At 40.0% G+C, this 16,385-nt stretch overlaps 2 protein-coding genes across 3 annotated transcripts; one reads left to right on the top strand and one right to left on the bottom strand.

Moving 5' to 3' along the window:
• Nucleotides 1-216: 216 nt before the first annotated feature.
• LOC134644957 (activator of 90 kDa heat shock protein ATPase homolog 1-like) lies at nucleotides 217-5,231 on the bottom strand. The gene is made up of 9 exons (XM_063498158.1): nucleotides 5,000-5,231; nucleotides 3,404-3,594; nucleotides 2,926-3,008; nucleotides 2,714-2,831; nucleotides 2,432-2,523; nucleotides 2,027-2,155; nucleotides 1,809-1,910; nucleotides 1,618-1,669; nucleotides 217-1,262 (listed from the first exon to the last, which is right to left on the bottom strand). Exons 1-9 carry the CDS (start codon nucleotides 5,077-5,079, stop codon nucleotides 1,090-1,092), a joined length of 1,020 nt encoding a protein of 339 aa, XP_063354228.1. The 5' UTR covers nucleotides 5,080-5,231; the 3' UTR covers nucleotides 217-1,089.
• Nucleotides 5,232-9,199: 3,968 nt separating this feature from the next.
• cdca4 (cell division cycle associated 4) lies at nucleotides 9,200-15,413 on the top strand. Of its 2 annotated transcripts, XM_063498709.1 has the most exons (3): nucleotides 9,200-9,354; nucleotides 12,324-12,461; nucleotides 12,799-15,413. In XM_063498709.1, the coding sequence occupies exon 3, from the start codon at nucleotides 12,808-12,810 to the stop codon at nucleotides 13,726-13,728; it is 921 nt and encodes a 306-aa protein (XP_063354779.1). In that variant the 5' UTR covers nucleotides 9,200-9,354; nucleotides 12,324-12,461; nucleotides 12,799-12,807; the 3' UTR covers nucleotides 13,729-15,413. The 2 variants fall into 2 exon arrangements, with proteins under 2 accessions (XP_063354779.1, XP_063354778.1); XM_063498708.1 differs by lacking the exon at nucleotides 12,324-12,461.
• Nucleotides 15,414-16,385: the final 972 nt, after the last annotated feature.

Below are 16,385 nucleotides of genomic sequence, written 5' to 3'. Positions count from 1 at the left end.
TCTGGTTGGACTTGTGGGATGTGCAGCAATCTTTAAAACCAAACTAAGTGCTTATTTTAAGAAATAGTGGCCTTTGTGGTGTCTATTTTTAGAGCACTTGTAAATTAAAAGTTTTAAAGATATTTGCATATGAAATGAAAATAAATAACGTATGTAAATAAATAATTGGAATCTCCAGATAGTTCGAATGTAAAGAAGTTGAATAAAAACAAGTCGCAAGCATATAGGGATTGGTTTATTCCAATAAACTAACCTTTTTACACTGTGATGGCGTGAAATGAGGAATAAATAGATGCACTCTGTTCTGAAAGGTTATTTTTACTGGATTTTTTTTTTTAACATTTTGAAACCAAATACAGCAAAAACATCTCTCTTCAGTTGCTACGCAGTGACCTGCATGAGGAGGTGAGACGGTTTCCATGTCCCAGCACCGATGAGGTTCGCTAACGTTCCTCCTGCTGATCCGCGCTGACAGACGCTAAACTCATAATGAGCATCAAATCTAGTCTCAATGGAACAAGCTGGAGTACAGTCCTGCTCGGCTGCAGGTGACCGGACGTTATTCTTCCACATGGGGGGCAGTTTGGAATGAAAACATGCATCTTGGCTTAGAGCATCTTCACTACAATGACACTCAAAATGAGCAATACAAGTAAAAAATAAACATTCATTTTTTAAACATTGTTTTTCAAATAAAAGAAAACAAACATTTCTGTTTATCTCCTGCAATAATTACATATTTATAGACGTGGAGGCCAATTTGAAGTAGTGGTGCGATAGATCCCTCTTTGTTTTATTCAATCCATTATTTATCCCGAGTCCCAAAGGCACAGTCCATTCATTCTCCTTTGAACAACTGATCCAAATACTGAAGGAGGGGGGACAAAAACAAAGATTGATTTTAAATATGCTCAGAAAAGAAAACATTTACACACAGAGAGGTGATGGATTGGCCTCACTTATGCTGTCTCTTCTGTTAAGTCGTGATCTGAGTTTACAGTCGGATGTGCCAGAGATCGAAGGACAAAAGATTAAAAATCCAAAACAGGAAAGAAACCCAAAACAAAACAGCACTACAGTACACCGTTTTCAGAAGAGCCGTGCTCCGTAGCCAAATGTCTGTTTAATAGATTCGAAGTAGTATCTCTTCCAGCCCTCTTTTGTCTGCTCCTCCTGGCTGTTTGGGACGCCTCGATACTCCACCTTCAGCTCTGTCTCGCTGCTCCGGTCCAAGAACGTCATTGTGATCGTGGCGTAGTGCTCTGTGGCAAAAAAAAAAATTCCATACTTTTAACTATAAAAGCACAATAGCATAAAAGGAAGAGAGATCCGAGGAGATAATTTTTGACCCTGAAGTGAGCTACAGATGAGGATAAATTTACTATAAATGATCAATATATTATAAAATTATAGTAGGTGAATGAAAAGCTGACCTTTTTATTGAGCGATAACACAAACCACTGCTGTGCAATTATTATTTCATCCTCTGAATGTAGTTTATGTGTTTGAATTCATCTATACTAGTACATTTTTTCAAATTTATCTGAATTTAAATGGTCCAATTTGTTGTATGATAGTAAGCACTTTTGCCACAGTGAAAAATAGAAAGAAACATACCACAGGGCCAGTTGTTATACCGCCACTTCATAACTATTTTCTCATCTGGAACCTGAAAGCAAGGGGACTTGTGTTAGAATTTACTCAGGTAAAGTGACGTTAATGTGGTACGGTACAGTCAAGTACCCCTAATAAATTATTCATATACACAAATGCTTAGATTATTTTAAAATTTCACAGATCAGACTCACCAGCTCTGTGAACTCGCCCAGAATATTTCCATCTAGCAGACGAAACTTTCCGCCCTTCTCTCCATCCACTGTGGCTGAACCACGCGTGAACGCCTGAACCATCTGTTTATTGACAAGAAGCCCCAAAATCAAAAGAAGCAAAGTCCATTTTTACTGAAAGACTTAACAAGACACAACCACAGCCTGGGTTTCCAATCAAACAAACAGCTGAGGCTCACCTCTTTGTTCAGAAAGACCCTGTAGAGTTCAGCTGGTGAGGTGAGAAACGTTTCTTTCAGTGTAAATTTACAGGTGGGGATCTTGACGCCGGTGTTGACGGGAGTGGCTGTGCTGGCAGAGGAGGAAATCTGTTCCACACAAGCATAGAAGTCTGGTGAGCACGGATCAGTTTATGTGCCATAACTAAAGCCTGGTTTAGACTTCTGCAGAAACGTCATAATTTTTGACGTAACTAGAAACTGCTTTAAACCTTCCACGTAATCTGACATGAACAACAACTGAATGGTGGGAATTCAACCACAGAAAGCAGGCTTAACACTGCTTCGGGTATCAGAGTAAATAAAATGGGGACAAAGTGAGTGTCAAAGTCCAAAATCTTTACTATGTGATTGATGTGCACCAACCTCAGTTTTATCCAGCTTAGCTTTGGACTGTGATGTGGACTGTGGTTTGGCCACACCATTGGCTGTAGGTAGGATCATCCCCTGTGTGAATTCTGCAATTAAAAAAAGAAAGAAGAATTTGTATAAATATAAGCATTTGACCCTTTTCTTTAACCTAAACTGAATCTGGAAAACTCCTAACGCAAATTCTACCCAAAAAGAGTTTAACAATTTACAATCATGCATAATCTCAATGTGTTCAGCAATTAGGCTCTGGGAGAAATTTGCTGTTCGTTAGCTCACCTGTTTTTAAGAACCCAACGTAGCTCTGCAGTGCGTCGCGGAATTTATCCACTCCTTTCGTTTTCATCAGGTTCATCAGCGGCGTGTCGGGTTCATCTTTGTTCAACGATACAGAAATCTGGACACGACACAGGAAAGTAAACTCGGTAAACTCTTCCTCCACCTTCCAGCCAGCCTGAATCAGTGTGCACGTGTGCTTTGGTGAAACTTACATCAAGATCCTCCATGTCATTTTCATCAGACAGGTTTGGAACTTCAATTGTTCCTTTATACTTGACTCCCGCTTTTGACTTTCCTGTTCAAACAAAAAAGAATAAACATGTCAGCAAAGATTCAAAGCCTCTTCAAACCTGCCTCCTATTTTAGTAATGATAATAAAAATGCAACATATTAGCTCAGTCACTCTTCTCTAGTAGCCACTGAAGCTTTTTCCCCCTATTAGATATAAAAATCTACCTGTTAAGGCTGAGCTGCAAAACTTCAACATATAAGAGATCGTGCCCTGCATTCAAGATGTTTGCAAACAAGCTGGCACAATGCTGATTAAGTCTCAGTGCCTGCTAAATTATAGTCTGGAAGCAATGACGGTAACTGCCACTGTTAGCAGCCAAACGACCAGTTTCAGAGATGCAATTAAAACCAAACTACTGCCTTAAATGAAACAAACAATAATGCTAGTTTTCTACTTACCAGTCCAAGTAGCTTTCACGTTCCACTCATAAAAGAAAATAAGTTTCCCTTTGCGGTTGTTAATTGAGGCCTCTCCTTCCACCTTGCTGACTTCTGTCACTTCACACGTTCCCTCCTCATTCTCCACGCTCAGTCCAAGAAGCAGAGATTTTAATTTATCTGATGACCAGTTTGTTGCATCTCTTTCCGTCCTGCAAAGTCCAGCAAAGACCAAAGAGATAAGTGAGCACATCCAAACAGGGAACAAAAAACCCCAACACCTTAACTAAGGATTGTGCACTTTACAAGCCTTCTTCTCAATGTATTTTCAAAGTGTTTGCAGTCATACTCAACTGGGAAATTTGTTTTCTGAATCCCAAACATGAGATGCACTGACATGTCATCAAACATATGTCTGTTTGACACTGGTCGTTTGGCAAATGTGAGGCTAGACTGGCCAAGATTTACCTGCTCAGTCACATCAATTGTAAACTAGCAAGAGGAAGATCATGGTACTTGGATCTGCTCTCTTATTCACAAGGAGTTGCCACAGCGGGAAGCTCCACATGTTTAATTTGGCAGAGGCTTTACACCAGATGCCTTTCCTACTGGAACCTCTCCTCACATGACTGAATCAGAGATTCACCCTATGTGGCCACTCATTATGTACTAGTTAAATGTGTTAAAAAAAATATATATATAGTGATATATATAGTGTGATGATGAGGATTAAGACTGTAAAACATTAAAATGAAGGGTTCTTTATTTTTATTTTCATAACACAAAAGGGGGGAAATCAAACAAAACAAAAAAACAACAACAACAACTGTGTACAGTTGTTGTGTACAGTTGTAAAGTGTACATTACTGGTAACTACTCAGGACGTCACACTGGATCACCCAGTCAGATGGCCTCTGACATCAGTTTTCTAATCCTCAGCTAGATACAAATGTATTTTAGGAGGTCACCACAGCTGGAAGGTGGGCACAGATCGGCTTAAGTGACAAATCTGAGGAACCACATTCTAGCTGACTGGTGACAGCGCCCCTTGCTAGTAATGAGTATGGCTGCTACAGAGAAAAGCCTGTAATCAAATGCTCCGAGATCATTACAGAAGACGAACAAATGCCATATTTACAAACTATGAATTCATTCGTATTATTTTGCGTAGGGCAGTTATAAAAAGTGCAGTCACGTTGTAATTGGGGCTACCACACGTGTTCTGGTGTAACCGATGAAACATTGGTAACCGTAAACTTGCCAAATGCGAGAGACTATAAAGCTTGTTACTACACCAGAATACTGCAGTAGATACAATTAGTCATGCTGCATTGTAACGCTACTGATGTTAAAAGCCGTTACACATGCATTTGAAGCTTCAGCGGCTAGCTACAGGCGAAGCTAACTTAAGAACGCCTGCAATGTTAGCTCGCCTAATTATTTCAAACTTTGATATACCTCAATACTTGAGGCCGGCTACAGACAAAAATAACGACCTAACCTTACTTGATCCAAATCTAAACATATAAACTACAGTTTGATACTAACAGGAGCTCGGTGTGTCGTGTTAGCATTAGGCTAACAGCTAAAAACCAATGTCCTTTCATTAGATCTTACCAATGCCAATTGTTGACATTAGTCGCATCAGCTCTCTCCTCTACAATCCAACGAGGGTCTCCTTCTCCCCACTTCGCCATTTTGTTGAATAAATAATAAGAAACGTTTAACTGTGTAAGGTTAAAAGCAGAGAGCAGGTGTCTGCCGGTGACTATCCACCGATGCGCACGCTGTTTCTAGAAGCCTCTGGCTGCTGCGGGGTCTCAAGCGGTGCTCCTGCGTTTATTCGCCGAGCACAGAAAATGCTGGAAACGGAACGTTGTGGAAGGAGGTAAAACAAATGTCCCCCCCCTTGCCGGAAGTCTGAAGAATAGTTCCGCGTTAGGAATGCAGACTTCTGGAACTACAAAAATAAAATAAGTAAGTAAGTAAATAATTAGGTAAATACATAGATAGATAAACTTTGAAAAGCCTTGTTTTTATTTTCCATTTCAACTGTTTGTTTTTTCCTAAAGAAAGCGCTTCATTCTGCCAGGCTCACATGAACTACTCATACAAATTACTTTTACAAGTATTATATTTAAACCAACCACACAAAAGGATGTACTTCTTTTGTCTGTTCTTGGCTGTTTGCAAGGGGAAGACAAATTAAGGCCTCACCCTCAGGTTTATGAAAATGGAGACTTTTCACAGCTATGGGGCAATTTTTGGACAAAATAACTGATTAATTATGAAAACAACTCTTAGTGAAACTTCTGATGGCATGGCCTAAACATTTTACATATCTTGAAGTAAAAACCTGTGATATTAGACAGTGATTATAAAAATGAGTGGAAGACCGTGAGGGATTAAGCCCATGTCAGCAGATTCTCACCTAGAGTTTGAGTGAGTACAGCACGAGCTTTTATTTATGTATGTTCCCTTTGCTGTGAGTTAAAAAGAAATGGCTGGTGTCCACTCACCAGCCATTTCAATAGGTATAGCTGTTCAGCTGCTCAGTAACATGGCTATCTAATCACATAGCAACTCAATGCATTTAGGCATGTAGACACAGACTGAATATTTCATAAACTGTTGATCTACTCCATGAGTCTCTCTCTATATATTTATAGCAACAATAACTGAAATAACCAGTAATTACAACCAGGGTATGCAGAAGAACATCTCTGAGAGTACGACACATGGAACCTTAAAGAAGATGGCCTATAGCAGCAAGAACAGCAAACTCAGGCTACAGTTCACACAGGCGCATCAACAATGCACAATTAAAGATTGGAAAAATCCTGCCTGGTCCGATGAGTCTTGATTTCTGCTGGAACATTCAGAAACAACATGAATACATGGATCCATCTTGCCTTGGATCAGTGGTTCTGGAGGTCTAATGGCATGGTGCATAACTTATTGGCACACTTTGGGCCCCTTAATATCAGCTGAGCATAATGTAAAAGCCACAGCCTACCTGAGTATTGTTGACCATGTTCCTCACTCTATGACCGCTTCTGGCGGCAGCATCCACCAGGATCATGAACCATGTTGCAAAACTCATCTCAAACAGTTTTTTTTTGTACGTGAAAGTGAGTTCACTGTACTCAAACGGCTTCCACAGTGACCAAATCCAATAGGGCACCTTTGAGAGGTGGTTGTGGTGACACGCAGCCGATAAATGAACAGCAACTGTGTGATACTGTCACTTCAATATGCACCAAAATCTCAGAGGAAATTTTCCAGCACCATTTTGAATTAGTGCCACGAAGAATTAAAACAGTTTTTATAGCAAAAGGGGGCTAACCTGGGACTAGCAAGGTGTACCTTGCTAAAGTTGGCATTTGGTATATAACTTAATAATAAGTTATATCCTCTAATAAGTTAAATTAACTCTTATTATCTGTCTTATCCAAAAAGTAGCCCCGCCTTCTGTTTTTTGTGTCAAGTCTAATAATTGTTCCAACAAGGTTACAGATCAGTAGCTAGATGTTGGAGGCTCGAGAATTTAAAAGTCTGACTAGGTACTGGTAACAGGGACGTAGATAAGCTAATAACCATTGCTGCAAATGAAAACATCCAGAGGCAGAGGTAATAAGCATCATTAGCGATGATAATTACTGGTAATTACACCAATCAGATTTAAAGAGTCTTATAAAAAACACAAATGAAAAGCCTCCAAATGTGGCTGCTACTGATTTGGGAAGATATAAACAAAGTGCAGTTTAACTTCTTATTAAACCTGCAGTTTAGAAGCTTAAAAAACAACCATCAATGAGCAAAATACACAATTCTAAAAGACTGTTCATGCAGCTTACTTATCAAAGTGATCTCTATTGAGATGGAAAATCACATGCGATCATATTTGAACTTGACTTTATTGTCTTTTTCTGGACTTAGTATGGATTTGTAATCATCCATCCATCCATTCGCTTCCGCTTATCCTTTTCAGGGTTGCGGGGGGCGCTGGAGCCTATCCCAGCTGTCATAGGGCGAGAGGCGGGGTACACCCTGGACACCCAGGTCGCCAGTCTGTCGCAGTTTGTAATCAGATCTCTGATTTCTTTAGTACACAGGGAAAGTATAAAACTCAGTGTTCTTTGCATCTGTCTGTCATTGCATTACAATTTCCAGGGAATGAGAATATTTCCACAGGTTATCAATGCAATATATTACCAAAGACATTTCTTTTAAGTGTCTGTCCGCATAAACAAGAAAGGTGAAAATAAGAAAAAATGACACACTGAGTTAAGTTAGACCCAACTATAAAGGGTTAAAAGCGGTTCTATCAGCTACTGAAACCAGCTGACTTCTTGTTACCCCACCAGAATGATTTCTTCAGCATTTTAAGAAAATACGAGCATAAGCAAAAGCAAATCCTTTTGTGCCCCTCACCACCAAAAGGAAAAGGCTTAGACGAATTTTGTTTGACTTGGTGAAAACAGAGCATCCAGTGACTCAACAAGTATATACCTTTTTTGCCATGTATTAAGTGTAAAACTATGGTTTCTGTTATATTACTATCTAAAAACAGTTAACACCATTTGAACTTTATTCAAAGGCTTTATTCAAATTTGACTCATAATGGACCAGTGACATTCAAAATAAAGCAGAGTAACTGTTCGGGGTTGAGCAAAATGATTTTATTAATGCGGTCTCAACACATATAACATGTATAAACCATGCTTACACGTCACTGGGTAAGATCCACGCACTATTCCTGATTATTCCCATTCCTATTTAATGAAATCACAAGAAAGTTTGCCTAAGAGATTTTAGGCTGTGCCGAAGAATAAAAGTGGTCTTACCAAATATTGACTTCTAAGTTGATTAGGATTGTGCACATTCAGTTTTTTTTGTATGAGCTATATTTGTATTTGCACAATTTTCAATAAATCATGTCACCTATATCCCATTTCCCTAACAAAATTAGGAGTGGTTAAAGACTATTTTTTAATATTATATAAATAGAATAATCTCTTTCTTGTTACAATTTTCTATTAAGCATTTCCTATTTTTATTATTTATTAATAAACTGGGTTGCGTTTTGATATTTGTGTCAGTGTAGAACTGTAGTATTACTGGAGGTTGAATCCACGGCGTAAGTGCTCATAATTCATACAGTGAGTAAAAAGGTTATAAGATTATTAATAAAGTGCAAACACAGAAAAATGATGTTTTGCTAAACAATATTGCATTCTCTTGTAGGGATTTTGTTCTAATTTATGCTTGCTTGAATAAGTATTATGTCATTTTACCTCTTAAAGTATTAAACTAATTCAGTTAAACAACTTAAGATCATATGTGATTTCTAACTTCCTGCACAATAAAAGCCAAAAGGTTTGTCGCCAGCCAGCCTTTTATATGTTTCAGTAAACTGGTAGTTGCAACTGTCAGATAAAGACAGTGAAATCAGAAGTAAAATAATTCGCTATAAACAAAAAGCATAACACCGAAATGTCACGATAACCTCATACATACTAGTTACTAGGCACGTAGCGGAGTAAATTCGTGTTTCTTAGTCACTTTCCATGACTGGGTATAATTCCCCTCACCACAGATTGTTTTTCTTGTTAAAAAGGCCAGCGGTAAACGCAGCGTCAATACACAAAGAGTAACCAGAACAACATCAGATCTTCTACATCTTGTTCTTGAAGCCAGCACCGGGCTTTGGCTTGTTTGTTAAAGCATTAGTAGGAGAGAAAAGCAGGGAGAAATCATTAGAGAGGAATCCCAGGCATATGGCTGGCTTTTGTCGGCTCCCCTCCCCCTCCCTTCCTTCCCCTCCTGTCGTCCGCTCCGCAGCAGCAGCAGGACAGAGGTAGTTCAGTTTTTGAAGCCGTGGCATGAATGATCTCATCTGAACCTGATCTCCGCTTTCTCTGCTGTCGATCCTATGACCGAGACGGGAATTAAATTAACACAAACACGAGGTGAGTACGGCTACTCAAGCACCCGACGATAGTGTTTTTAACTAGCCACCCGGGTGACCGTGTGTTGTTTTTGGGGAACTTAACAGCCCCGCCGTGGCGAAAACTCTTGTTTTTGGCTAGAAAGGAGGAAGGACCGCGGACTGTGGGTGGGTGGGCGCTTTTAGCTAATTAGCTTTACGTTCGCTAGCATTCGTTTTATGTAAGAGGAAGTTTCCAAACGAATGCCGAGGGTTTTGTGCCTCCGTGGAGGCATTTTTTTTCACGGAACATTTTATGCTAGCTAGCGGCAACCCAGAAGTGTAAATTCCGTCCGTAGCATAGCCGGCCGGCTAACTGTTAGCTACTAGCGCAAAATGGCCTCATTGTCGCTCGGTAGCTCTGATGCTGAAAAGACAAAAGCATGCGGTAGTCACGGCCAGAAGCTGTCCGTCGCTTTTTACAGCTATTCTAGCGGTTTTAATTTGGCGACTGGCAGTGGTAGCACTATGTATTTGAGAGGGAAGTGGGAGACATGTAAGCACTGCTTTTTAAAAATGTGTTTATTCATTTAGTACGGCGGGCTGTGAAAGTGGTGGGGGATGGGCCATGCTAAGAACCATTGACGTAAAACGGGGCTGAATTTTGTTTGGCTTCTGCTTCCTAGCATAGTAGAAAACACTTAGTTTAGTGAATGTATTTAAACTGTTTTAAATCCAGTTTAGTGACACTGTCTGTCTGACGTAAATATAACTGTAATGTCAGCATCAGAATAAAGTACTGATTTACACGAGGTGATTGTCCCCCCCCCCCCGCACTTATTTCCTGATATGTGAGAAGTTTTTGAACACCACATATGTCAGCATTTTTGTGAAATCATGTTAAAAAAATGTGCGACTAAGTTTAATGCTCTGAAATACATCAACACTAATGTGCAGGTGTAAATGAATACTATTTAACTGAGTATGATCTCGATATCAGTCATTAAAATTAAGCGTCTGTAGCAGATCACTTTGGGTTTTAAAATCAATACATTCTTATTGGTAAAGTAAGTAAATCTTTTTTAAAAATGTTCACTTGCAGATTGAGATGTTATTATCAGGAGTTTGGTTGTTATTTAGTGCTCATGTTAGGTTATCTGTCAATATTATCTTGATTGAAAGTGTTTTAAGTGGTTAAAATGTAAGAACATTTAGGGAATTGATTGTATGAGATTGTAGTTGTTTACATGTCCCACAGTGGAAAAACACAACACAACGCACTGTGTATGTTGCCTGCTACAGATGACTGATCAGACTGGTTAGGACATAACTCGCTTTCAGTCTTATTTTATATATGACCTATATATGAATGGCTGTTTTTCTTATTGTTTTCAGATTCTAATTTCAGAGTAGAATCCTTAAGCTTTAAAAATGCTAAACTATAGGGTGTTCGAAAACAATTATCAGTATAAATGTTAAAAAAAAAAAAAAAAGTTGTCATGTCCAAAACTGTTTTCTCTTCTGTGTGCAGTGATCCGTCTCTCAGGTTGTAGTTCTTCCTGTTTCTATTCAATGTCTTTTTTTTTTTTTTCATTTTTCTACTTTTTTTTTTTCTTTAAGGAGGTAGTTCTCTCTAGTGTCTCTTATTTAACAGGGGCCAGTATTATTGCACCACATAAGAAGACAACATACGTCCATAATCGTTTTCTCACCCTTTTCATTTTAGATCTCCGGGTATCTTCATAAATTACCTTTTCCCCCCTTTATTCTGTCCACTGTCAGGAAATGTTATTCTATGATTACGAGGACTCAAAGACCTCCAGGCTCCCAAGCCTTTAATTGTACTTACGAGCCACTTCTCTTTATTTTTTCCTTTTGGCATGGATTGTAACTTTTTAAAAATGTGGTGATCTGATTGATCAGCAATTTAGATGTATACTTTTCTATTAAATGTGAACTCACAAGGTGTTGACTTGTTTTACTAGTTTTTGTCAGTATGCTATTGCACAACACCCCTGACTACACACTGTGTCAATGTTAAAATATGTAATTTGCACAGATTATGGGCCTTAGTTTGGCCTGGCATCCTAAAATAAAAATGAAAATTTGGTGTAGAGATGATTTATGACAGTAACAGCAGTGTCTTGGGCATGGTAGTTTCTTTTTGATTCCTAGTTCCTGAAAAACAGGAAATTTCTGTAAAGTGATCCAACCCTCTCTGTGATTTGTGCCCTGTGAATCCTAACGCTAAACATGAATCAGTGTTGTTTTTCATTGTACTGATTTTTAAAATTTTGTGTTTTCTTTTTTTCCCTTTTAAAAAAATGTATATCACAAATAGAATTTTGAAGCAACTGGAATCATTGACCCAAATGCCCTGCCCACAGGTTTAACACAGAGGAGACAGCCGGACACTGCGCATACTGTTTTTCTGTCTGATGGAAAATTAAATGCCACAGGCTGCTGTTTGGAGCTCAGTCTCCTATTCACTTGCATCCCATTTATTTTTGGGAGTCAGAGGGGCCTTTAACATTAGCGGGAGTATTGTTTTGTTCCTGTAAGACATGTGTGTGTTGAAGTGGTATTTAATGAGGAAGTTGACTGTGCTTTTCTTCCCCTCCTCAGTGAAGAGAAAGTGAAAATCTTGTTCTGCTAGTTTTTGAAGCGTCGCGTGCGTAGACCTGGAAACCTGATATCCCTTGTAAATATTAGTGGCTCATGGTGGTACATTGTACTGTGAATTGTAAATGCTGTTACTTTCCATATCCTTGTCACTTTTACCCCCTTGAAAGCACCCTTATTGATTAGGATATCTTTTTGATTTTCTTGATCACAGGTGGCAGTGGGGGAAAGAAAATAAATGCACTAATTAACTTGAGTGCTGTTTTTGTTTTCTGACAGAGGTCTCTGTAGTCTGTGCTTACTTTGATGCAGTGTCCGCATTTAGTCGGTAACCATGCTATTTTCGGTGGCTCAGTGGTCTGTTAAAAGTGTGGTTGTTCCGCCCAGCAGGAGTCTTGCCTCAGACTGGCCTAAAATGGGCAGAAATGGTGCTGAACAAAAGCTGCTTGTCGCTCGTACAAAAGTACTTGAAGCGTTGCAGCCGGGACCAAGCTGCATTGCTATTGCCTGTGCCTCTCAACAGGAAAGGTATAGCAAACTTTAAGAAAAAAACTACAACAATTATTTGTTTACTGTAGAGTAAGTCTGTAGTTTATTTGTAAAGTCACAGCTGCAGTTCAGCAGATTGTAGCCCTAGCTCCCTCATGTCCACACAAATGTTACACCACATAGCCTCATGACATCACACATTTACATAATTAATTACATGGCACTTAATCTTTTTAACTATTTTAGCTAGTGACATTGACAGCAGTACAAATTTTGTGTTTGTCTGTGTGGCACATTTCTTAATATTTAAGCAAGTGGTGCCATTGTGTTTCTCACTGATTTTTTTCCTTTTTTTGTCTCCTCGCCTTCACAAAAGAGAGACAACATGTTCCCGAAGGGCACCAAGCGCAAGTTCTCAGACTCTGGGGAGGAGGCCGTCTCCAGTGGCGACCAGGGCCCCGCAGCTCCTTCGGCGGCAGCTCGGACGCTGTCTTCCTCTTACAGTCTGCAGCGGCAGTCGCTGCTTGACATGTCGCTCATCAAGCTGCAACTTTGTCACATGCTGGTAGAGCCGAACCTGTGCCGTTCAGTTCTAATTGCTAACACAGTGCGCCAGATCCAGGAGGAAATGACCCAGGATGGCACCTGGCAGATAATGACGCAGGCCCTCGCAGCCGCCCAGTGTCCCACCGACCGCCTGGTGGCCACTGAAGTGCTGTGCCGACAGACTGATGCAGCAGCCCAGGCAGGGCAGAGCCCAAAGCCTTACTCAGTGGTCGGTGTGGAGGAAGGCTACCACTCTGAAGAGGTGGTCATGGAGGGAGATGTGGAGACGGATGTCACCATGTCTACTTTGTCACCTGTCTCCCCTCAGCTGTCCTCGGCTTCTTACCTCGCAGGTCCCTTTGGCATGGGGCCCTGCTGGGAGGAGGAAGAGGAAGACGGTGAGTGCGAGGAGGAAGAAGAGGAGGACAGCGAGGAGTGCGTATCAGAGGGAGAGGAGGGAGACGGGGACCACCTAAGTGCAGACTCCAGGACAGGGGAGCAGGTTTTTGGGACTTTTGAGATCAAGCACCCAGCGCCGCCCCCTGACCCTGCGCTCGAGGAACTGTTTTCAGACGTGGACCCGTCTTACTATGACCTCGATACGGTGCTGACAGGCATGCAGAGCGCCCCGAAAATGGGGCCTTACGATCTGCTCGATAGCCTGTCCTCTCATGGGCCCACGGCCCTGAGCTCCAGCTCGAGCTGCAGGTCAGACCTGAACGAACTGGACCACATCATGGAGATCATAGTGGGATCCTGAAACTCTGAACATTCCTCTGGTCTGTACTGATGCCACAGACTCTTTCCAGACTATGCACAGTACACGTGTGTGTTCTGTATGTGGTATTGTTACACATAGAGATTGTTGGAGGTTTTGGATCAAGATGGGAAATTAACAGCAAGCCAAGTAGATTTGGGGATGGGGGTATTAGAGATGTAGTTAGTCTCCTGTAACAGCCACTTGGGCAGGTTAACATCTGCTGTTGTGACTTTTTGTATAAAAAATAAAATGAAAATGTAATTGGCAGTTACAATTGTGATGGTATAATTAACAAATCTGGGGATTTAAAAGCTATGCTGGTGAGTTGGCAAAGCAGTTAGTTTCCCACTTTGGTTCTGAAATCCAAAACTCAACAATATCTGTGAGAAGGCAAAGATAATTACCTTATAACTACCATGATGCATTCTTATTTAGGTGTTTATGTCCGTCATTCACTCTGTCATACTAGCTCCTTCTGGCCGTATTCTCTGCCATTTCATCAGTTCTATTTATTGTTACATGGACTGAGAAACAATTCCTCACACTACATGCATCAAAAACCAGAACAAATTGTAAATCCAAATCTATAAATCAATGCATATTTTCCTAGAGATTTGAGCAATTATGAATGGAATTTATGTATATGTACGTATGTGTATATAGAAATATATTTTTTTGCATTATACAGCTGGGGGATTTTGCAGGCATCATTTGATATTATTATTTTTCCCTCCCAAGCGGTTTTTAAGATTTTAATAGCCAGTCTCAAGACGGTGTCTTCCCATGGTTTGGTATAGTCGACTGTAACAGGTGTCAGGACTGGCATCGTCTCACTTTATAGGCGCTGTTCTTTCATTTTCTTAAAAGCTTTACGCAGAGCAGGAAAATTGCTGCCAGTCAACAAACAAGGAGCAAGAGTTGTCATTTCTGGTAAGTTTACAGTAGCCAGGAGACAAATGAAGTAATTTTCCTGCTCTGCTGTCATTATGGATCCAATATCAGTAATAAGCAGCTTTTTCCTCACGCATTTTGGAGAAACCCCGGGGTGATAACTGCATCGAGAAGCCATATTTCTTTCTCTCATTTGTTATTCCAAGTGAAGAATTCTGTGTGTTTAACCCATCTAATTTATTGTTTTATTTATTGTATTTATTTTATCAAGGTACAGACATGCCATGTTGACCTATCAATTCAACCATGAGGCCCGATGAAATTGTATTTATCCAAATTGTGCCCTTCGTTTCCAATGCAGTACCTATTTATTCCTAAGTTTTCTTTTTAAGGACTATTAGTAATAACAACAACCGGGTTACTATTCAAATTACTATGCAGCTCTGTCATATGTGTTTCAAAATGACTGTATACAAATCAAATGTCCTTTAATTCCTTTATGCAAACAGTTGCCTTTCTCCTAAATATGTGGAAAATCAAATGCATTCTTCAAAATTGTTCCTTATCGTGATGAAGAGATTAACTCAGGCAAATAAAATGTATTGACTAAAATACAGTATTACGACACGCTTAATACCTTACCACAACACTCCTGAAGGATGTCACTCTGGTCTGAATGGGAGCTAGAACTTCAAAGACTAATTATCGTTGTAAAATGTATGCATTTTTTATATTAAGACAAAAACATTGTAGCATCTTTGTAAATATTTTTTATAATAAAAGGTGCAACTATTGATTGTGTGTGCTTGTTTCCCTTATTTTACAACAGGGCATGTTACTGTTTAACTATTTGTCATGGTTTTTAAATGGATCTGAAAGAGGACTTGTGCTTCTCTGTTTCTGTTGTATGAGCGCCACTGTAAAGGATGCATATTAAGTTTTGAATAATGACAGCATATGTAAATAAGTAATTCCTGTGAGTGAAAAGCCTAGGCTCCAGACAGCATCATACTCATTTTTTTTCCAGTCTTGGCTCTGCGTGATGTTACTGAGAGTGGACATTTTTTTAATATCTTGGGCTTAAAACTCTGTAAGCACTGAGGCCCCACTCACCTCCGCTCCATGACATGGTGAGTTATCCAGTTGGAAGAAACTAGATGTGGTTGTTAAGAGACGGCCATGGACAGCAACAACACTCAGGTAAGCTGTGGTGTTTAAACTACGCCAAGTTGGTATTAAAATGCCCAAACTGGGCTAAACCAGCAGCCTTTTTCCAATCCTTAAACGCCCAATGTTGGTGTGCCTGTGTGAAATGTAGCCTCAGTTTCCTGTTAGCTGACAGGAGTAGCATCCAGTGCAGTCTTAAGGTTTGACGTGCTGTGCTTTCAGAAATGCTCTGCATACCCTGGTGTTTGTGAGTGGTTACTGTTGCCCTCTTGTGCGTTCTCCTCTGGTCTATAACATCAACAAGGCATTTCCACCCAGAGAACTAATGCTCGCTGGATATTTTTTCCTTATCGGACTATTCTCTGTAAATACATTCAAAGCAGTTCAATTCTATTTTATTTATACAGCGCCAAATCACAACAACAGTCGCCTCAAGGCGCTTTATATTTTAAGTTAGACCCTACAATAATACATACAGAGAAAAACCCAACAAATCATATGACCTCCTATGAGCAAGCACTTTGGCGACAGTGGGAAGGAAAAACTCCCTTTAACAGGAAGAAACCCCCTGACAGAACCAGGCTCAGGGAGGGGCGGCC

Source organism: Pelmatolapia mariae, linkage group LG16_19, assembly GCF_036321145.2.
Source record: "Pelmatolapia mariae isolate MD_Pm_ZW linkage group LG16_19, Pm_UMD_F_2, whole genome shotgun sequence".
NCBI lineage: Eukaryota > Metazoa > Chordata > Actinopteri > Cichliformes > Cichlidae > Pelmatolapia > Pelmatolapia mariae.
Note: the sequence above shows the minus strand (reverse complement) of the source record. Positions and strands in the feature narration are given on the sequence as shown.

Bases quoted from the DNA above. Each gene is read 5' to 3' on its own strand.
- LOC134644957 (XM_063498158.1), bottom strand. From the start codon at position 5,079: ATGGCGAAGTGGGGAGAAGGAGACCCTCGTTGGATTGTAGAGGAGAGA. The intron at 3,595-4,999 runs GTAAGATCTAAT...TGGACTTTGCAG, and splicing joins AATGTCAACAATTGGCATTG to GACGGAAAGAGATGCAACAA. The intron at 1,911-2,026 runs GTGAGCCTCAGC...GTCAATAAACAG, and splicing joins GGGTCTTTCTGAACAAAGAG to ATGGTTCAGGCGTTCACGCG.
- cdca4 (XM_063498708.1), top strand. From the start codon at position 12,808: ATGTTCCCGAAGGGCACCAAGCGCAAGTTCTCAGACTCTGGGGAGGAG.